General features: G+C 39.9%; 1 protein-coding gene across 1 annotated transcript in view; it reads right to left on the bottom strand.

The window, feature by feature from the left end:
• Nucleotides 1-24,044, bottom strand: part of LOC124553408 — an 85,589-nt gene that overhangs the window by 9,987 nt on the left and 51,558 nt on the right. The window contains exon 3 of the mRNA XM_047127273.1: nucleotides 18,884-19,528. Within this exon, the coding sequence (XP_046983229.1) occupies nucleotides 18,884-19,528 (645 nt within the window). The remainder of the gene's footprint in view (nucleotides 1-18,883; nucleotides 19,529-24,044) is intronic.

Genomic DNA, 24,044 nt, shown 5'->3' with positions numbered 1-24,044 from the left:
ATCATGCAGTTTACTGCTATGTTAGTGGACAATGAATGATATTGTTGGCTGCAGCTAAATACTGCAACAGTGCACAAGGTGAATAGCAGCACGATAATGTTGTGCAAGTTCTTTGGGGGGGACATTATTTTACATGATCTGTGGCTGCCTAGATCCCCAGATTTATCTCTCTACAACCTTTTTTCTTTGGGGAAAAGTCAAGGATACTGTCTATAATAACAGCTTTCACACAACTGACCAACTGAAGCACAATGGAAAAGGTGTAATATACCGCATAAGTGTAGTGACCATCCAAAAAGTAGCAGCTAACATGAAGAAACGTGTTGAGATGTGTGTTCCAGGACATGAAGGACATTTCCAGCACCTATTACGATAAAATATATACTGCGAGTACACTGATCATTCAAAACATTGTAACCACTGCCCACCACGATGTTGGATGTGACCTGGTGTCATTGCGGGAACATAATGCGGTAAGAAAGGTATGTAAGTGGAGCAAATGTGGACGCAGAATCAGCCGAGTGGAGATACGGGCTACAAACAGGGAAATCCATTGAGATAAGTGTCTTTGACAAAAGGCAGGTTATTATCATTATGCAGAGACTGCCAAAGAGTATCTCAAAAATGGTGAAACTGGTCGAATGTTCACGAGCTACTGTAATGAGCACCTGTGGAAAGAGGCAGGAGGACAGTGAACCTACCACTAGGTGCTAAATGGTGGGATGTCAACAACTCTTCACAGAATGTGGGTTTCGAAGGCCTGTCTGCCAGTAAAGTAGGATAGCTGGTGATCTGTGGCATCTCTGCCAAAAGAGCACAATGGTGATGCACACACAATTGTTTCGGAGCACACTGTTCATCGTACACTGTTGAACATGGAACTCTGCAGTAGACCACCCCTACATGTTCACATGTTGACCTAACGACATCATCAATCACAGCTGCAGTGAATTGCAGTGGGTACATGACCATCAGGATTCGACCATCGGTCAACGGAAACATGTCAGAGTGAATCACAGTTTTGCTACATTAGGTTGACGGTCGTCTCGACAAATGCCACCACTGAGGCGAATTGCGGCTCGAAACGTGCAGCATGCCACGGATGCAGTCTGATGAGAGCAGTGTTATGCTGTGGGAGATATTCTCCTGAGCTTGCTCGGGACCTGTGGTAGTAATCAGAGACATGCTGACAGCTGCAAACCACCTGCTTCCCTTCATGCTCAGTGTCTTCCCCAACAGCGATGTCATCTTCCAGCAGTATGATTGTCCATGTCTTGGAGCCAGAAACGTGTACAGTCATTTAAGGAGCATTATAGTGAACTCAGGTTGATATCTCGGCGACCAAATTTGTCTGTACTGAGGCCGGTGAAACTTTGCCCTTGATGTGTGTGTTTCAGGTTGGCAGGATAACAGTTTACCGAGTGAAGGTTGAGAAGCATGTGGTGCCAGGTGTGTGGCATGAATCAGTCCCAGTGCAGTAATCACTTCCTGTCATGACGTCAAAGCTCCCGCGTTGCTGGCTTTGTTTTGTGTGTACATAAGCAACATGTATTGTGGTTGGTTTCTCCTGTGTGATTGCATTGTTCTATACTTCAGGAAATTCTGACATGAGAAAAAAGTCACAGAAAAGAGATCATTCGTACAATATGTTGCGTCAAGGTGTGCCGCTAAACAGCCAGGCACTGTGGTTTATACAGAGAACTATTGAGTTTTATGAGCAGGGAGAGAATACGTAAGTATTCACGGACGGCCATCGGTTCCTGCCAATAAAGTAGTAAAACACACAGGAAAAACTCTTAGACTTATTGGAAGAACAGTAACAGGTAAGGGGGTGATACTGCAAAAGTTGAGAGATGGAGATGCGGGCAAAAGTTGAGAGATGGAGATGCGGGCCGTAATGATTCAGAGGCGTCTGGATTGGATAATGTAATTTTACTAACTCCTGGAAAGAAGAAAAGGCAGCCTCACCCCCCCCCCCCCCCCCCCCCAACGGACTTGGATTCCTTTCAGAGTGATGGTATTTGCAGTCATCTTTATGCTTACTGCAGCAGGAAAGAGTAGCCTACCGTAGCAAAGTTGCAATTATCGTTAAAAGAAAGTGAACTTTTCAGGGGTGGGAAAACTTCATTGAAAATTGTGCTGAAAAGTATGGGTTTCCATTACAAAGTGCTAGATGGATGGAAAGTCCTGTTAGAAAAGATGCATACTGTAACAGTTCAAAGCATATTCTTGCACAAAATTGTGGGCACGGACATTAATTCCATAATATGGTTAGACAAAACATGGGTTAATGCCAGGGAAGCTGTCAGTAAATGATGGATGCATGACACTCCAAGCAGTAGTGGTCATCACACAATGGTAAGAGGAGCTAGATTAATTGTGGTCCATGCAGTTTTTTCCAGTGGTTTTGTTCCCGACACACTTTTAGCTTTTTGGTCGAAAAAGACAGGTAGTTACCATGAGGACATGGGTCACACATGATTTGTTGAGTGGTTCAGGAACCTTTTAAAACATCTTCCTATTATTGTGGCACAAAGACTGTTCCATAAAATTTCAGGCATGCAGTCGGATATTAGAAGAAGCTCGAAATTTTATGGAACACCTTTTAAAATAGTTTTCAGTTCCTACGACAATTGTAATGGACAATGCTCCATATCATTCAGTGATACTGAACAAGGCCCCAACAACAAATGACCACAAAGAAGTTATGGTGTAGTGGTTACAGGCACAAAAGAGTGGTGCAGATATCAGCATGACGAAGTTTTTGTTATATTTGCTTGTTAATGAAAATAAGCCAATGATGCCTACTTACATAGTGGACGAAATCGCCAAGGAGCAGCATCATACTGTAATAAGGATGCCACAATATCACTGCCATTTCAATCGCACTGAGTTAGTATGGAGTGATGTGAAGACATATATAAAAAACAATAATAAGTCCTTTACAATATGAGAGGTGGAAAGGCTGTTGCTTGAAGCTCTTGTGACTGAGGATGCAGCCTGATGCAGAAAAAAGGTCGAGCACATTGAAAACTTATTCGAGCAGCACAGACATTGGAAGGTATCACTGGTGACCGTGAACAGCTAATGATTTATCTTGGTGATGACAACGATGAAGATGGTTTCACCTCTGATTCCAACAACAGTGATGATGGGGAGCTGGATGCAATTGTGTCATTGTCACCATAAATTGATGAGTGAAAAGCTATGAACATTAGTTATTTATTGCATCAATGTCATAATAAAATGTAGGGTGAGAAGCTACAACCTCGGTTATTATTTATTTTGTAAACTATGTACCATACTGTTTTCAGGATATCGGTCATCATCAAACGCTTATTTCCTGTATTTCTTTGCTCCATTATCGAAGGCGTGTGCAATGTTATACTTGTATCTACAGTACAATGCAGTTGTTTATTTTCTGTCTTGTGGTAGCAACTCAAAAACAAATTGTTATTGCCCAGTAGCGTACATTTACGAGGTAGAGCGGTAATCCGTATCATCTGCTATGTATGTAGAGGCTGCTGTTGCAACATCGCTATTGCAGTATAGCCAACCTAACTTGACATAATGTGAACTGTCAAGTGCAATGTTTTACTGGCTCAGATATAATGTAAATCCTACGGAACCCATCTGGGTGGCCATCACCATGTATGAAAATCAATGGCCCATTATTTACACGAATTACATGACCTGTGTGCAGACATCTGATGCCACATACCTCCACAAATAAACTATCGGATCCCTGACATGCAGAATCAGTGATGCATTCATTCCAAAGGCAGACAACTTTACGTTTAAGCACGTCATGTCACCAGAGGTTGAACAATGTCCTCATTTCTGTCCTTGTATTCTTTTCACTCTTTCTTCAACAACCAAGTCTCTTACAACACTTTTACAGACTGCATTGTGAGACAGTGTTGTCAAGACTTCTCTTTCCACAGTGGTTATTGTGTGGGTCCTACCTCCAACAACTAAAAATACTGTTTTCACCACCACAGGAGACTTCTCACTCATTACAAAATCATAACTGGGAAAAGAATGGTCAGATCAATCATCTCTACCCATCTTCAAAGTAAAATTAATAATCACATTTGGTTTAATTAGTTCTCCCCTTTCCTTCCTTTTCCCCTTTCTATAAGTGAACAGTGAGTTATCTGCTTTTGTAGAAAGCATGGCAACAGTTTGCCAGAGTCATCATTTTGTAATAACAGAGGCATTTTATCTCATGTTTCTTTATATGTACAACTCCTTTCTTGATCATAGCTGGAAGATTCTTGTTATTGGCCTGCATCATTCCTGTGAGTTACACATTCTGTTTCAATGGTTCTTCAGTTAAAAACTGTCCTACATGTTTTTACACTTTTGTAATGCCATATTCAGTAGCACACCGTGGAAGCATTTCATTTCTTCTGCAGTACATTTCTCCAGTCCCACCATACTGAACACTGTGGAAGCAGGGTCACTATTGTTACTTTTACTGTAGCATACCTGTTCATTTTGTCTGCTATTTGTTGAAGTAGGTCATTTGTAAAAATTAAGTGAAACCAACAATATTATTACATTCCATCCTCAATTTTTCATTGTTTGATTTTAACTGAAACTAACCAACTCATGATGATGAAAGAGGACTAGCTTCACTGAAAACTCTCAGATCTATGACACAGCATCAAAACAACATTTGAAGCCATACCTCTGCAGAACACATCGTGCCTTGCTGGTAGTTGTGTTGCAGTAAGGAAGAAATACTGGTGGCCTGACCTCTTCCACCGACTCACAAAGTACCCTCTGCCTTCCCCTTTCTTCCATTTGTCTGCTTAAGGAGTGCTTTTAATCTGGCACTCGGCTTGATGGGTTCTGCCTTCTTACCCTCCCAAGACCTCTTCATAAATTCATAACACTTTTTCATTCCATTCCTCTGACTCTTATTTTAAAGCTTCTCCATAAATATGTCTTTCATTATCAAGTGCTCCAGAGGCTAGATGATTTATAACTGTTTTTACTGTGATGATCCTGTCTTCCAAATCTCCCCTAGTTTCAACTCGCCAGTTGATTTTCACTTTCTTAGGGATAATAATGTTGAATATTATTGTGATAGATGTATTTTTGTCGATTCTATAAATGTAGTCATAGAATTTTCAGAACCTCTTTTGTACAGTGTTAGTTAGCTTCTCTATTCGCTAGTCAGATGTTCTTCTCTTCATCCAACTTCCATTTCCTTGTGAGGATCCTCATATTTTTCTAAGTATTTTCCAATTCTGTAACTTTACAGTGCTCTCTCATGGCTATGGTCTCTGATCATATAGTGCCCCCAGAATTGCAATGTCACAATTTCAGATTAAGTGAAATTATTTGTTTGTTAGAGAGTTGTTCCACATCAAGTGGGTCAGTGGTCTACAGCTAACCATTTGCAAACTGATGAAATTTTGCACATATGTTCTGTATACAATAAAATTGAACTTTGCATAATTTTCCCTCAGGATACACAGAACTTGTGGTTTCACATGGCATTCTGTGGATGGCTCTAAAATATTATGTGAGCTCTAGCGCAATTGGGACAAATTTAAAGTGACTTAAAATTTAAACTAGTAGTAACACAAATAAGGTACACGGATCAGATGCACAATGTTTTGTGCTCCACACAATGTTAAAATTTCAAGACTGTGTGTGCTATGTGAGGTGAAAACAGGGTAAAAATAAATTGTGGCAATTTTTCAACCATTTTATGACTAGTAATTTTTTGACAAACAACTTATGAGTGCCCTTTAGAAATTATGCAGAGAATTTACTTGTAATCAATTCTACCAAAGTGATACAGTCTTGTAAGTATTCTGGAAGATATTAATGTGTACTCATGGTTTTCTTCAGCAAATCTGTACATACTGTAAGGTCACATTGTTAAATATTATCATGTCCTATTTAAGGACAGCAGTGATTGAAAAGGGAGTATGACAGGGCTGTAGCCTATCCCCAATGCTATTCAACTGGTACACTAGGCAAGGAGTCAAGGAACCAACAAAATACAGAGTGTCCCAGGCGGAATGGTCAATATTCAGGGTTTGACAGGAATAGCGATTAGAAACAAAAAAGGCTAGTAGCCATGGGCACTTGTTCAGTACAAGGGATTTGTTTCACAATCATGAAGATGAACAAGTACTCATAGCTCCTGACTTATGCACTTTAGAGTCAATGTTTACTACATTTTTTTGCTCTGAACGAGCATCTTATCATCTCCCTGAACACTGACAATTCCTTGTTGGAAACCATGTACATAAAGAGAGAATTAAAGTTCCAGCAGAAAAGATAATAAAAAAAAAACTTTGAGACTAACTGATGCCACTGTTATTGTGTCACAGATATCAAAGGACTCGGCAGAGTGGATTAATGGAATGATTGTTGTTGTTGTTGTTGTTGTTGTTGTTGTCTTCACTCCTGAGACTGGTTTGATGCAGCTCTCCATGCTACTCTATTCTGTGCAAGCTTCTTCACCTCCCAGTGCCTACTGCAGCCTACATCCTTCTGAATCTGATTAGTGTATTCATCTCTTGGTCTCCCTCTACGATTTTTACCCTCCACCCTGCCCTCAAATAGTAAATTGGTGATCCCTCGATGCCTCAGAATGTGTCCTACCCACCGATCCCTTCTTCTAGTCAAGTTGTACCACAAACTCCTCTTCTCCCCAGTTCTATTCAATACCTCCTCATTAGTTATGTGATCTACCCATCTAATCTTCAGCATTCTTCTGTAGCACCACATTTCGAAAGCTTCTACTCTCTTCTTGTCCAAACTATTTATCGTCCATGTTTCACTTCCGTACATGGCTACACTCCATACAAATACTTTCAGAAACGACTTCCTGACACTTAAATCTATACTCGATGTTAACAAATTTCTCTTCTTCAGAAACACTTTCCTTGCTATTGCCAGTCTACATTTTATATCCTCCCTACTTCGACCATCAACAGTTATTTTGAAACTTCCTGGCAGATTAAAACTGTGTGCCCGACCGAGACTCGAACTCGGGACCTTTGCCTTTCGCGGGCAAGTGCTGTACCAACTGAGCTACTGAAGCACGACTCATGTCCGGTACACACAGCTTTACTTCTGCCAGTATCTCGTCTTCTACCTTCCAAATTTACAGAAGCTCTCCTGCGAACCTTACAGAACTAGCACTCCTGAAAGAAAGGATATTGCGGAGACATGGCTTAGCCACAGCCTGGGGGATGTTTTCAGAATGAAATTTTCACTCTGCAGTGGAGTGTGCGCTGATATGAAACTTTCAATATCTTTTCTTTCAGGAGTGCTAGTTCTGTAAGGTTCGCAGGAGAGCTTCTGTAAAGTTTGGAAGGTAGGAGACGAGATACTGGCAGAAGTAAAGCTGTGAGTACCGGACGTGAGTCGTGCTTTGGTAGCTCAGTTGGTAGAGCACTTGCCCGTGAAAGGCAAAGGTCCCGAGTTCGAGTCTCAGCCGGGCACACAGTTTTAATCTGCCAGGAAGTTTCATATCAGCACACACTCCGCTGCAGAGTGAAAATTTCATTCTGGAAACAGTTATTTTGCTACCCAAATAGCAAAACTCCTTTACTACTTTAAGTGTCTCATTTCCCAATCTAATTCCCTCAGCATCACCCGACTTAATTCGACTACATTCCATTATCCTCGTTTTGCTTTTGTTGATGTTCATCTTATACCCTCCTTTCAAGACACCGTCCATTCCGTTCAACTGCTCTTCCAAGTCCTTTGCTGTCTCTGACAGAATTACAAAGTCATCGGCGAACCTCAAAGTTTTTATTTCTTCTCCGTGGATTTTAATACCTACTCCGAATTTTTCTTTTGTTTCCTTTACTGCTTGCTCAATATACAGATTGAATAACATCGGGGAGAGACTACGACCCTGTCTCACTTCCTTCCCAACCACAGCTTCCCTTTCATGTCCCTCGACTCTTATAACTGCCATCTGGTTTCTGTACAAATTGTAATTAGCCATTCGCTCCCTGTATTTTACCCCTGCCACCTTCAGAATTTGAAAGAGTATTCCAGTCAACATTGTCAAAAGCTTTCTCCACGTCTACAAATGCTAGAAACGTAGGTTTGCCTTTACTTAGTCTAGCTTCTAAGATAAGTCGTAGGGTCAGTATTGCCTCACGTGTTCCCATATTTCTACAGAATCCAAACTGATCTTCCCCAAGGTCGGCTCCTACCAGTTTTTCCATTCGTCTGTAAAGAATTTGCATTAGTATTTTGCAGCCGTGACTTATTAAACTGATAGTTCAGTAATTTTGACATCTGTCAACGCCTGCTTTCTTTGGGATTGGAATTGTTATTTTCTTCTTGAAGTCTGAGGGTATTTCGCCTGTCTCATACATTTTGCTCACCAGATGGTAGAGTTTTGTTAGGACTGGCTCTCCCAAGTCCGCCAGTAGTTCTAATGGAATGTTGTCTACTCTGGGGGCCTTGTTTCGACTCAGGTCTTTCAGTGCTCTGCCAAACTCTTCACGCAGTATCGATCTCCCATTTCATCTTCATCTACATTATCTTGCCTTTCTATAACATTGCCCTCAAGTACATCGCCCTTGTATAAACCCCCTATATACTCCTTCCACCTTCCTGCTTTCCCTGCTTTGCTTAGAACTGGGTTTCCATCTCAGCTCTTGATATTCATGCAAGTGGTTCTCTTTTCTCCAAAGGTCTCTTTAATTTTCCTGTAGGCAGTATGTATCTTACCCCTAGTGAGATAAACCTCTATATCCTTACATTTGTCCTCTAGCCAGCCCTGCTTAGCCATTTTGCACTTCCTGTCGATCTCATTTTTGAGACGTTTGTATTCCTTTTTGCCTGCTTCATTTACTGCATTTTTGTATTTTCTCCTTTCATCAATTAAATTCAATATTTCGTCTGTTACCCAAGGGTTTCTACTAGCCCTCGTCTTTTTACCTACTTGATCCTCTGCTGCCTTCACTACTTCATCCCTCAAAGCTACCCATTCTTCTTCTACTGTATTTCCTTCCCCCATTCCTGTCAATTGTTCCTTCATGTTCTCCCTGAAACCCTGTGCAACCTCTGGTTTAGTCAGTTTATTCAGGTCCCATCTCCTTAAATTCCCACATTTTTGCAGTTTCTTCAATTTTAATCTACATGGAATGGTTAGTGTCTTGAAAAGATATTATAAGATGAACAGCAAGAAAAGTAAATGAGGGTGTGGAATGTATGGTCACTTTGAATCAGGTCATGCAGTGAGAAAATGAGACACTAAAACTAGTAGATGAGTTAAGACATTTTGGGCAGCAAAATAACTAATGCTAGCTGAAATAGAGAGGATATAAAATGCAAACTGGCAATAGTAAGAAAAGTGTTCCTGAAAAAGATGAAGTTCTGAATGCTGAATATATGTTTAAGAATTAGGAAGTAATTTTTCTGAAGGCATTTGTCTGGAGTGTAGCTTTGTACGGAAGGAAAATGTTGACGATATGCAATTCACACAAGGAGAGAACAGAAGCCTTCAAAGTGCAGTGCTACACAAGACTGCTGAAGGTTACATGGGCAGATGGCATAGCTAGTGAGGATGTATTAAACTGAATCAGTGAGAAAAGAAATTTATGGCACAATTTGACTAAAAGAAGAGATCAGTTGACACAAAACATCTTGAGGCATCATCAGCTTGTTAATGGTGGGGGGATAAAAGCTGTAAAGGGAGACCTCGGCTGGACTACAGGAGGTAGGTACAAATGGGGTTATGTTGCAACGGTTCATTCAGCGATGAAGAGGCTGGCAGAAGATAGACTACCATAGAGAGTTTCATCAAAGCAGTCTTCAGACTGAAGACTGCAGCAACAACATCATTTTTGTTTCAATACAAACCACATGTTTTTGCACTAGAAAAGGTTTTTGATTGTTTTGGAGACCCTCCAGATAAAGGTTAAAGGAATGAACTCTTGATAAAGAAAAAGCATCCAAATGAAGAAAGCTCACAATAACTGTGTCCATTCTGCCAGAATGATGTTCATGTGAAATCTGTTGCTCTCTTACAATCTTGAAAGGCTTCAGATGCCGACAGTGTTGCTGACAAACAGATGGAAACTGCAGAAAGGGTCAAATCAATTTTGCCAAGCCTTCTCAGAGGTTTGATAGATGATACATTTCTATAGCAAAATTGAAAAGCTTACATCTGAAATACATTTGTACCAGCTTGGACAATATTTGATACTGAAGACAGCTCATTTGTAGACCCATATCTACTGGGACAATTTTGCTTCTTTCACACTAGTCAGTTTATACTATCAGATGTGATTAATGCCCAGATTTACATGCAAATGTGTGATGCAGCCACGTTTGCACAATTTTGCCATTTGGGGAGTAAATGCATATTCTGACAATTTTGGCGACACACCTGCATAAAGTTAGACAGTTATATTGCATACAGTATCATTTATCTGGCCTCAGAACATACACTGCAATAACTTGCATGACAGCAAGATTATTAACATTTTTGCTATATGAATTATGCTGAAAGTGCGAAACATCAGTAATTCTACAAATTTTTGTTGCAGTCTGTTAACTCGTAATGAGCTTGAGCGCCCCAGGTTCAGCTGGGTGGATGTCAATGGAAAACAATACATTTTGTGTCAAAAAATGTAAATGAAAGTAGGGTCATACTGTAATTAAGTGATGCTGTCTCATATATTGTTACGGTAAATAACATAATTATTTTATCCTAATACACTAAAGCATATTACATGTTTAGCCCACATGATACACTGTTTAGCTGACACATTGACTCTAACACATGACAATGTGAATAAGCTGATATCCTCGACAAACAAGGTAAATAGACCCACAAAAACAAAGGTTTGATAAGTCAGACAGCATTAATTAAAGTCACACGCTGACTTTTTTCCTACTGAAGGTATCCTTGAAAGCACCTGCGCCACCGCATCCTATTTTAACCAGATGGAGTACCTGAATGAATCCCACCATCTTTTACTATGATAATTTTGATGAAGATAAGTTGGTAAGAAACCGTAAATTCCCACAAATTTATTGAAGTTAACACCTGTTTGCTTCATTCTACTGAAAAACATTAACTTAATGTCTGCTGATTGTTTTTTCCACTTTTGGCTCATAGGCACTTTCAAAGTTACTAATGCAGTTTGTGGAAGTGGCATTCAAGAAAACACGTTTGAATAATGACCCAACTTACATCAAATCAGATTTTGTGCATTTGTCAGCAGCAATACGTTGGAAGCCACAGGTAATTGGTGGAATCCCGACAAGTATCGAAGAGGTTGAAAAATCTTTGCAATCATTCCGTGGAAAAGTGAGTGTTGCAGCAAATCATAAAAAATAAAAGTTATTACATCAAATCCTGATTCTGAATTTTTGAAGTTAACAAAAAAATATAAGCGCTCCTAAAATAGTGTAAAACATCTTGGATTTATTTTATGAGCATAACATGGAGTCATACGAGCAATGACATACACGACATAAAAAATAGTCCATAAAATACTTGAAAATGGCCTAAAGCTGAAAGTGTACAATTGTTGTTGTTGTTGTTGTTGTGGTCTTCAGTCCTGAGACTGGTTTGATGCAGCTCTCCATGCTACTCTATCCTGTGCAAGCTTCTTCATCTCCCAGTACCTACTGCAACCTACATCCTTCTGAATCTGCTTAGTGTATTGATCTCTTGGTCTCCCTCTACGATTTTTACCCTCCACGCTGCCCTCCAATGCTAAATTTGTGATCCCTTGATGCCTCAAAACATGTCCTACCAACCAATCCCTTCTTCTAGTCAAGTTGTGCCACAAACTTCTCTTCTCCCCAATCCTATTCAATACCTCCTCATTAGTTATGTGATCTACCCATCTAATCTTCAGCATTCTTCTGTAGCACCACATTTCGAAAGCTTCTATTCTCTTCTTGTCCAAACTGGTTATCGCCCATGTTTCACTTCCATACATGGCTACACTCCACACAAATACTTTCAGAAACGACTTCCTGACACTTAAATCTATACTCGATGTTAACAAATTTCTCTTCTTCAGAAACGATTTCCTTGCCATTGCCAGTCTACATTTTATATCCTCTCTACTTCGACCATCATCAGTTATTTTACTCCCTAAATAGCAAAACTCCTTTACTACTTTAAGTGTCTCATTTCCTAATCTAATCCCCTCAGCATCCCCCGATTTAATTTGACTACATTCCATTATCCTCGTTTTGTTTTTGTTGATGTTCATCTTATATCCTCCTTTCAAGACACATTGTATCTGAAATAAAAAGAACCGCAGCTGAGGGCATCATGAAATTTTTCAAAAAATTCATCACAGGTGCAGACCCTACCACAGTGAAAATGATATGACTTGTCCAAAATTTCTTCATTTCAATACACATCTGTCAGTTCTTGTGATATAGAAAGGTCATTTTCCATGTACAAAAATGTTCTGTCTGAGAAATGCAAGAGACTACGCGGCAAAAATTTGGAGAAATGGCTGTTGTATCCTATTTTAGAAGAAAATAAAAACAAATAAAGAAAGTTATTTTCATACCAAATATTTTTATTGTTTTGCTGCTACAATGTGCATGCTTAAATATGAAATACTGCTTGAATGCAAGCACATTTTAAGACTTTACCATCTGTAAGAATACAGGTTCTAGTTATGATATATCATGGATACTGTACTTAGTGTCAGTAATGACAAATTCAAACAACCAGTTCTTTTATTTTTCCTTATTCTATCATAAGAGCATTTTGCAATGCCATAAATGGTTTCAACCAGCAAGTGATCATGTTTAGACTAAAGACACTGTGAAGGAACATTAGTGTTCACTCACAAAATTTTTATTTTACGTCTTCTTTTTCATACTAATAAGCTATGGTTTTCTCTTCCTGCCTGCAAGACCATATTTGATTCATATTTTATAATTTTGTATTTCATGACAATACATAGTTAATGCCGGACCAACGATGTGGTGGTGCCTCATGTGGGCAGCAATGACAACTGGAAGAGTATGATGGATTGACAGAATGGAGCCATTGGCCGACAGATGGCACTAGTGGACTGGTAGCATCAGGCAGTGATACCAACAGACATTAAAAGGCATAAACTGTGTTAAAAAGAATAATCTCTCTTTGGTGAGATAGAAAAGACAATACTTTATACTTGAAAAAAAAAAAAAAAAAAATGTAACTTGAGATGCTCGGCCATTTTGTCAATGTATAAAGTGTAATTTAGTGTTAAATATGAAAGATACAAATGTATTGTTTTGTCTCTGGCATTCTCTGTACAGAAAAAGGAATGGTATGTCAACTGTACTGAAATTTGTGACTCTTGCACCTTGACTAAAAAAATACAAAAATTTATTCAACACTGCTGTTTTCTATTAAATAGAAAATAATCCAGGTAGTTACTGTTGGCATATTATCAGAGTCTGCAAACTGAGTAGAAATTAACTTTGAGTTTTATTTGCAGTAATATTATTTCATGACAAGTTAGACTACTGTGAAGACTTATCATCGTACAGTGCACTGATTTTTTTCCTCTCTTCACTGACATTGCCAAAAATGCACAAGGGAAAAAAACCAAGGCTTTTCCATACAGCACATTTGTGGCAAAATGAAAATTCTAAAAGTAGCATGAAGTTTTTACTGGCAAAGTTTCCTTACTGCTTAGCTGGATAAAGCATCTCATGAAAAATTAAATAGCACTATACTAACATGATACATGGAAGAACCCTGGAGATACTAAAAGGTATCAGATAGATTATATAATGGTAAGACAGGGATTTAGGAACCAGGTTTTAAATTGTAAGACATTTCCAGGAGCAGATGTGGACTCTGACCACAATCTATTGGTTATGAACTGTAGATTAAAACCGAAGAAACTGCAAAAAGGTGAGAATTTAAGGACATGGGACCTGGATAAACTGAAAGAACCAGAGGTTGTACAGAGTTTCAGGGAGAGCATAAGGGAACAACTGACAGGAATGGGAGAAAGAAACACAGTAGAAGAAGAATAGGTAGCTTTGAGGGATGAAATAGTGAAGGCAGCAGAGGATCAAATAGGTAAAAAGACAAGTGCTAGTAGAAACCCTTGGGTAACAGAAGAAATACTGAATTTAGTTGATGAAAGAGAAAATATAAAAATGCAGTAAATGAAGCAGGCAGAAAGGAATACAAACGTCTTAAAAATGAGATCGACAGGAAGTGCAAAATGGCTAAGCAGGGATGGCTAGAGGACAAATGTAAGGATGTAGAGGCACATACCACTAGGGATAAGACAGATACTGCCTACAGGAAAATCAGAGACACCATTGGAGAAAGGAGAACCACTTGCATGAATATCAAGAGCTTTGATGGAAACCCAGTTCTAAGCAAAGAAGGGAAAGCAGAAAGGTGGAAGGAGTACATAGAGGGTCTATACAAGGGCGATGTACTTGAGGACAATATTATGGAAATGGAAGAGGAGGTAGATGAAGATGAAATGGGAGACAAGATACTGCGTGAAGAGTTTGACAGAGCACTGAAAGACCTGAGTCGAAACAAGGCCCCCGGAAGTAGACAACATTCCATTAGAACTACTGATGGCCTTGGGAGAGCCAGTCCTGACAAAACTCTACCATCTGGTGAGCAAGATGCATGAAACAGGCGAAATACCTTCAGACTTCAAGAAGAATATAATATTTCCAATCCCAAAGAAAGCAGGTGTTGAAAGATGTGAAAATTACCGAACTATTAGTTTAATAAGTCACGGCTGCAAAATACTAACACGAATTCTTTACAGACAAATGGAAAAACTGGTAGAAGCCGACCTCGGGGAAGATCAGTTTGGAATCCATAGAAACGTTGGAACACATGAGGCAATACTGATCCTACGACTTATCTTAGAAGATAAATTAAGGAAAGGCAAACCTACGCTTCTAGCATTTGTAGACTTGGAGAAAGCTTTTGACAATGTTGACTGGAATACTCTCTTTCAAATACTCAAGGTGGCAGGGGTAAAATGCAGGGAGTGAGAAGAAATAAAAACTTTGAGTTTCGCCGATGACATTGTAATTCTCTCAGAGGCAGCAAAGGACCTGGAAGAGCAGTTGAACGGAATGGACAATGTCTTGAAAGGAGGGTATAAGATGAACATCAACAAAAGCAAAACGAGGATAATGGAATGTAGTCGAATTAAATTGGGCGATGCTGGGGGAATTACATTAGGAAATGAGACACTTAAAGTAGTAAAGGAGTTTTGATGTTTGGGGAGCAAAATAACTGACGATGGTCGAAGTAGAGAGGATTAAAATGTAGACTGGCAATGGCAAGGAAAGAGTTTCTGAAGAAGAGAAATTTGTTAACATTGAGTATAGATTTAAGTGTCAGGAAGTCGTTTCTGAAAGTTGTTGTTGTTGTTGTGTTCAGTCCTGAGACTGGTTTGATGCAGCTCTCCATGCTACTCTATCCTGTGCAAGCTTTTTCATCTCCCAGTACCTACTGCAACCTACATCCTTCTGAATCTACTTAGTGTATTCATCTCTTGGTCTCCCTCTACGATTTTTACCCTCCATGCTGCCCTCCAATACTAAATTGGTGATCCCTTGATGCCTCAGAACATGTCCTACCAACTGATCCCTTCTTCTGGTCAAGTTGTGCCACAAACTTCTCTTGTCCCCAATCCTATTCAATACTTCCTCATTAGTTATGTGATTTACCCGTCTAATCTTCAGCTTTCTTCTGTAGCACCACATTTCGAAAGCTTCTATTCTCTTCTTGTCCAAACTATTTATCGTCCACGTTTCACTTCCATACATGGCTACACTCCATACAAATACTTTCAGAAATGACTTCCTGACACTTAAATCTATACTCAATGTTAACAAATTTCTCTTCGTCAGAAACGCTTTCCTTGCCATTGCCAGTCTACATTTTATATCATTTCTGAAAGTATTTGTATGGAATGTGGCCATGTATGAAAGTGAAACGTGGACGATAAATAGTTTGGACAAGAAGAGAACAGAAGCTTTCAAAATGTGGTGCTACGGAAGAATGCTGAAGATTAAATGACTAGATAACACAACGAATGAGGAGGTATTGAATAGAATTGGGGAGAAGAGAAATTTGTGGCACAACTTGACTAGAAGAAGGGATCAGTTGGCAGGACATGTTCTAAGGCATCAAAGGATCACCAATTTATTATTGGAGCGCAGCGTGGAGGGTAACAATCGTAGAGGGAGACCAAGAGATGAATACACTAAGCAGATTCAGAAGGATGTAGGTACTGGGAGATGAAGAAGCTTGCACTGGATAGAGTAGCATGGAGAGCTGCATCAAACCAGTCTCAGGACTGAAGACCACAACAACACATCTCTGGGATTTGTGAAGACAGCTGCACAAAAACTACTGTGTGTCATGCACATGAAAATGAACAAATCTGTAAAGAGGAGATGCACCCCATTAGTTCCATCAGCTACCACAACACAGTATTACAAGCATTACCAACAACAAATGAAGATGCCATTGTAATGGATACAAATGATGTAGAGTAAGCAGTATTTCACAGTTCACTGCTCAGTATAGATGACATTTTCAGAGGAACAACAAGTTTTGTCATAAACACGTTTTCTGGTAAATACCCATATGCCACAGTGACCGACAATTCAACAGTTACAAAATTAATCATCTATTTCTGTGACTGCAGATCAGTTACATACGAGGAGAGAACCGGAAGGCTAGCCACTCTGAAAGATGCTAAATAGGCCGAGATGGAGGATGCATTCACATTCAAAATGTTGAAGACAGTATCTGCCCAGTCTCAGATATTGATGCTCAAAAAGAAGTTAAAACTTCATGAATGTTCATGGTGTACATGAATTGATGGCGCATGGTTGTTGTGTATCAATACATCACTAAACAGTTCACTTTGTTTCTTAAGGCAGATGAACAGGATTGTCAGTTACTGCACTGCAGTGGCAGCTGTCACTTTTCTAATGAAACAACACATTTGTTACGTGAAAATTTTGGTGATCGAATAATCTCCAACGGATTACGGACCCCACGTTCTCCTGATTTAACACCTCAAAGCTTCTTCCTGTGGAGGCTACCTTAAAGGATGGGTCTATACCAGTGGTTCCCAAGAGGTGGTCCACAGACCCCCAGGGGTCTGTGAGCTATGCCAGAGGGGTCTGCAAGATGCTATTAGAATAAAAATTATTAAATATATTTCATATGATAACAGATTTTTTGTTATGGTCGCTTCCTGCACGTGCAGAGCTTTAGCGAATGCTATCTTCTGCGTCTAGCATCTTCCTAGAGCCAACTGACACTAACACACTCTAGTGCAAAACTAGAATTTAATAGAGGCAAATAGTTCTGCTGTATGCCGTTAGACAGCGTGCGCTGCCTTTTTGCAGCTGACAACTGACAGTCACTTTACACAGAAACTCCAATTTCAGATGACAATCGGCCATTGTTAATTTATTGCCAGTGCTTTCACAGACCATGTTGTTTACATATTTAATATTCTGTATTAAAACAGTAGTGTTTGTAAAGTGTTGTTTTTCGCGGAAGCTATAGTTCGCGTAATTAAAAATGGACCGTTGGTTAAAAAGTGACTCGTAAAAACGAGAAAGGCCCACAGAAACAAAGGACTCAAAGGTCAGACTGAACTCATCTCATTAAGAACTGAAAATTAAAACTAACTGTGTACTGATGGAGTACTCTGTTGTAACTGCATTTTTTCAAATAAATAATACCTTGTATGAAATTAGTGTTTTCTTATTTTTCACACATGTCTACTCAATGCAATCTCAAGTGTAGTACACTTGAAACACCAATACACTCAGTTTTAATTTTTTTCCTGTCATTTTCAGTTCATACTCAATTTTTATTTTTTCAAGGGGTTTGTTATACTAAACACCCAGATTTGAAGACAAAGATTTTGAGCAATAATCAAAAATTTAACAATAACTATGATGGCTAAATTGAAAAAGTTTTAAGTTCAATATTTTTTCAATAACGAATATGTCAATGTTTTTTTCTAAGTACAAAAAATAGAAAACGTATAAAAAGACTCTTAATTTGGCTTTTTTAGGTACTTGATACTGTGATATGACAAGGTACCAATTGTGCCCGATGAGGGGGTCCTCGAGAAAATTTTGTTGGGAATCCCTGGTCTATACAGAGAGCTGCACATATTGGCAGAATTGAAAAAGCAACATGGCAATGAAGATTAACAACATCAGTAATAATGTGCTGCGCAAAAAGGCTTCAAGCACAGGAAAGTGGGTTTGTGCATGTGATACTGAACAGGGCAACAAATTTCGAGTACATGTAATAAAAATTTGTGTGAAGTTCTGAAATAATATACATAAATTACTTTATTTCTTTTTATGTGGACAACTTTTCAATCACCCAGTACAAGGCATACAGAAAAATGACGTTGGCAGCTAAAGCTTCTTTCCAAGTTTCAATTCATAATGGACACTGTGGAGAGCACACCACTAGGGAGCAGGTGTGTCAGAACATGTACACGAATCATCTGCTCTGTACGGTCACACCAAATAACTTTGCACCTGCAGACAGGCAACTCAATGAACACCTTTCCAAAGTGGGCTGCTGCTGTTGCAACTCCCAGGGTAGCAGCAGGTGACATTTGCCATGTCACAAAATGGTTCCATCTTGAACACCTGTAATGTGCGGTAAAAACTTGGAGGCATAATGTATCTAATGATATATGTCTGTTTTCTGTACGTCTCGTACTTTGCACGCAGCCGTCATCTGAAATCTGGGGGTACTTACAAATAACCCTGTATGTGAACACACTTGATAAATCACTTAATGTCCACACACACACACTTTGTGATTTTTCCAAAATTTAGACAAACGAGGTGTGGAAAGAGGTACCTGCAAAGATTCAGAGACCGGAGCTGCCCGAGGAACCCGAGGGTGCCGAAGGTATCCCCGTCGAAGCTGTCACAGTCCGCGAGATTGAGAGTGCGGAGGCGCACCCAGGGACGGAGGAAGGAGAGGTCGCGGAGGCGCCGATTGCCCGCGAGGTTCGCTTCCTCCAGCGAGGCGAGCCGGCACGCCGCCCCAGCCAGGCGCTCCCCCTCCAGGGCGCAGCCGTCCAGCACCAGCCTGCGCAGGGCGGGTCCCGCGGCGAGGCCGTCCAGTCGCACGCCGTGACAGCGGGACAGCTCGAGCTCCTCGAGGCCGGCCGGGAGGAAGTCGACGGCGGGCAGTGTCGCGACGGAGCTGACGCGCAGGCGGCGGAGGTCGCCCAGGTCGACCAGCCCCGCGAGGCCACGCGCGCCCAGCCTCTCCGTCCACTGCAGGTGCAGCCGCTCCAGGTGCGGGCAGCCGCGGCACGCCGCCAGCAGGGGACCGTCCATCTCGACGCCCCGACTGCTCGCGCCCTCCACCGTCAGCGAGCGCAGCTCCGCCAGCAGTCCGGAACCCAGCAGCCGCGCCAAGGCGTCCGACAGTTCCGCGGACGGCCAGTCTGTCACGCCGTTGTCGACAGTCAGGGACCTCAGCTGGGGCGTACACCTTCCGGACGTTAAAGGTGAACCGTTACAGCCCAGCTTTGATACTACAAGGATACACTTGAAACTTCCTGGCAGATTAAAACTGTGTTCCTGACCGAGAATCGAACTCGGGACCTTTGCCTTTCGCGGGCAAGTGCTCTACCATCTGAGCTACCGAAGCACGACTCACGCCCGGTACTCACAGCTTTACTTCTGCCAGTATCTCGTCTCCTACCTTCCAAACTTTACAGAAGCTCTCCTGCGAACCTTGCAGAACTAGCACTCCTGAAAGAAGGGATATAGCGGAGACATGGCTTGGCCACAGCCTGGGGGATGTTTCCAGAATGAGATTTTCACTCTGCAGCGAAGTGTGCGCTGATATGAAACTTCCTGGCAGATTAATTCTTCTTTCAGGAGTGCTAGTTCTGCAAGGTTCGCAGGAGAGCTTCTGTAAAGTTTGGAAGGTAGGAGACGAGATACTGGCAGAAGTAAAGCTGTGAGTACCGGGCGTGAGTCGTGCTTCAGTAGCTCAGATGGTAGAGCACTTGCCCGTGAAAGGCAAAGGTCCTGAGTTTGAGTCTCGGTCGGGCACACAGTTTTAATCTGCCAGGAAGTTTCATATCAGTGCACACTCCACTGCAGAGTGAAAATCTAATTCTGGAAGGATACACTTATTTTTGCAACATGTCAAGTAACTAGCTCAGATTCATGTAGGAGTATGTGAGAATTGCTGTGTGTGCTTGCCCATGACAACCACAATTTAGTAATTATAACTGACAGGTGGTGCACAAAGGCACACAGTTCAAATTTTGAAACACTACAGGAATACTAATGATACTAATAAAATTATATATTTTTGTTCTTGTCTCCATATTTTTTAAGTGTTATCATAATGTTAGTCTTTTTTATACGTGTGTTTCGAGATTGTAGCTGTGTGCCTTCCTGTCCTGCCTATCAGTTATAAATAGTAAACTGCGGTGGTTGCGAGCAACTGTGTGTAGCGATTCATCTCCTACTTGTTTTTTTATGCTAACGGTCATGCTTTGACCAGCCTCTGGCCATTGCCAAGTTATGATTAGTGTGGTTAATTGAGACAAGTTATTAAAATTGTAAGTAGGTCCATACTTAATAATCTTTAACATATTTTACATGTTATTTGGTTATAACACTAACTGTGGTTAACTCCATAGTTTGATAGCAATTATAACTTAAGCATGGCATGTTACTATTAACGTTTTAATACTTCTACAAAAATGTATGTTGTGAAAATATTCTTAGGAGGTTTTGACATTAAATAAAAGGCAATTTTTATGTCGCTTTCTTTAGATCTGGGGATGGGCGCTATTTAATTGGTACCATGTTTGAGGAAACTGAATGTGCTCTGTGTATCGAAGTTGGATACATTATTTCATTTCCAGGATTACAAAACTCGATAATCTGGATTTTGTGTATACACACTCCATTGAAATAAAAATCTGCAATCTAGAAAGATGATAATTCAGTCATGTAATCCAGCTTTTGCATGAAAAATGGAAAACTGTCAAATAAAATTTCTAGAAAGAAATTGAGACCAATTATTAAAATTGTTCATAGGTCCATACTTGCACATTTCAAAAGCAATTGTTTAACATTCATACCTTAAGAACTTTTGTGGAAGAAATTGTATTAGAAAACAAATGGTGTCAAACATTTTCCTCATTATTCATAGGATAGCACTTCGTAATGTTCTGCAAAATTATATCCATTTGGTCACAAAACAGCTTCCCGCTTCTTAGGCCATCTTCAGGTGACAACTGAAGGTCACAAACACAGATAAACATGATATTATCTGTATAGAAGGTACAAAAATGACAGAGTGTTTACATAGGTAAACATTACTTTTTGGCATACAGAAATAATTATAGTAACTTAAAAAGGAGGAATGGGTAGGAAGCAAAGTTTTTATGTGGAGGTACATTTAACAACAGATGAGAAACAAGTTGAATTTACAGTTTGACTCTAGTATTTGTAATGAAAACTTAATTTAACAAAGGGGAAAACAGGAACAGAGTGTGAACCTTCAATACTAGGTTGGTAGTCTGTGTGATGTGTTTGCTGATTCTCAATATTTCTAGTAGGCTCATCTTTGCTCTCTCTTTTTTTTTATTTTTAGGAACTTAAAACTTCACATTCTGCCTCATATGCATGGTTTACAGCTAAAATATGATCACAAACGTTGAATCATTCTTTCCCAGTTTCCGGCTTCTCTAATGTTCACATAACCTAATTGCCACAGCTGCACCTGACTGACCAATAGACACTATTATATACTGCTTGCAAGAGATTTTATATACACCACTCCATGCCAAGGGTTTTACAGATTCAAACTGTAAATTCAGCTATTTCTCATGTGTTGTTAAATGTATCTCACTTTGTTCACACCCCCCTTTTTTAATTATTGGAATTATTTTTAAGTGAGCAAACACAGTGTAATGTTCTCTTATGTAAACACTCTTATCATTTTTGTTTATTCCAAACAAATAAAATCTGCCTAAGTTGCACATCATGTTTGTCTGCTTTTGCGACATTCAGCTGTCACCTGAAGATGGCTTGAGAAACCGAAAGCTGGTTCGCAGTCAAATAAATATAATTTTGCCGAACATTAGGAAGTGTTTTCTTTTCAGTCATCATCATCATCATCATCATCATCATCATGTTCTGCAAGCACCAATGGAAAACTCAGTTACTTTTTCTCATTATTGTAAAACTTAATGTTACACTTAAAGTTTACATGAATATATAATTTTCCCACTATAATTTTGCAAAACTATTAATAGTAGCAATGAACTTCTCAATGGGCTGTTACATATAAAGGCCAGTGCAATGACAAGTGAGTGCTATGAGTTCTTTTTACTGTTGTTCAGGTTGGAGTTGTTTGCTCAGTTGTTGTAAAAGATTGATACAAAAAAATGTACAAGTTATTTAACCAGTCTCAAATTATGTGTATGAATACATGTTTGAAGACAGCACATTACAAGACGACGTGAGCTAAAAAATCAGTGTTTTGTTCCATAGTTTTAAAATACGACATTATCAACTCACTTAAAAAAAAAAGCATTGGGCCAGTTTCCTCGAATAAGTCTGTTTTTTTTTTCTTTAATTCAACATACTCCCCTTGTTGTAATGTAAAGGACATAATACGATTACTTTGGTTAATCTGCACCATGGTGTGACTGGAAGCAGGAGGAATTATATCTGAAGTGCTTGCCATTACAAGTGAATGTCAAATTGACGAAGTCCATGTAGTACATGCTTGAACATGCTATTATTTGCATTCCAGCACAACTGCATATATTATGTAAGAATAATGCCATCCACAGGATATCCAACGAAGAAGACCCCGATTTAAAAATTGAATATCTTGAAAACTAAGACTGACATACAACTGCAATTAACATATGTTTATTGTGAAAGCTATATAAATTTTATACAGAAGTTTCGAAACAGATACTAACAGATGGTGCTGCATGTCTCAATGCAAATAGATTCAGAAACCACAAAGCCGGACTGAAGTTCACCCACAGTGACGGGACGATTCTGGCAGACAGCGCCTTCCCATGTGCCCCACAAAAGGAGTCAGATCAGGCAAATGAGGAGGCCAATTCATCAGTGCACCAATAAATTTGCAAGAGAGCAATGTAACGACTTTCTTCCTGAAGTATGAGGTGTGTTTTTTAAGTAAGTACCATTCTGAAATTTAAAAATGATGTGCTAAGATATGTCAATAATTTTATTTTTACATCAAAGCCTATAACTTAATCTACTTTACTGCATAATGTCCATCAATATTGAGGCACTTTTCATAACTTTGTACCAGTTTTTGAATACCCTCCTCATACAAGTCTGCCGCCTGACTTGTTAACCATTGCATCACCACTGTTTTGACTCCGTCATCATCTTGAAGACGCTGACCGCCCAGGTGTTTCTTCAAGTGCAGGAACAGATGGTAGGCACTGGGCACTAGATCGGGGCTGTACAGAGGATGATCTAGAGTTTCCACTGAAAAGACATGATGAGATTTTTGGTCTGATTCGCCACATGCGGATGGGCATCGTCTTTTAGCAAAACGATGCCCTTTCTCAACTTGCCACGTCTTTTGTTCTGAACTGAACGGCGCAGATTATGCAATGTCTTACAGTAATCTGCTGCATTGATTGTCTCATTATGAGGCAGAAATTACACAAGCAATACGCCTTTTCTGTCCCAAAAAACTGCACGTTATTTTCTGGGCAGAAATTATTTGCTTAAACTTCACTTTTCTGGGTGAATCTGAATGCCGCCATTCCGTGGACTGTTGCTTTGATTCTGGTGTGACGTAGGCCACGCGTGTTTCATCACCTGTAACAATCTGGCTTAAGAAATCATCACCGTCGTCGTGGTACCGCTCGAGGAAAGTCAGTGCACTGTCTAAATGTTCGTTTTGTGCACATCCGTTAACATTTTCGGTACCCAATGTGCGCACAATTTTCGGTAATTCAAGTGCTCGGTCACAATGCCAT

This window comes from Schistocerca americana, chromosome 11 (genome assembly GCF_021461395.2).
Source record: "Schistocerca americana isolate TAMUIC-IGC-003095 chromosome 11, iqSchAmer2.1, whole genome shotgun sequence".
Classification (NCBI taxonomy): Eukaryota; Metazoa; Arthropoda; class Insecta; order Orthoptera; family Acrididae; genus Schistocerca; species Schistocerca americana.
This window is presented reverse-complemented; position numbering and strand designations above follow the sequence as displayed.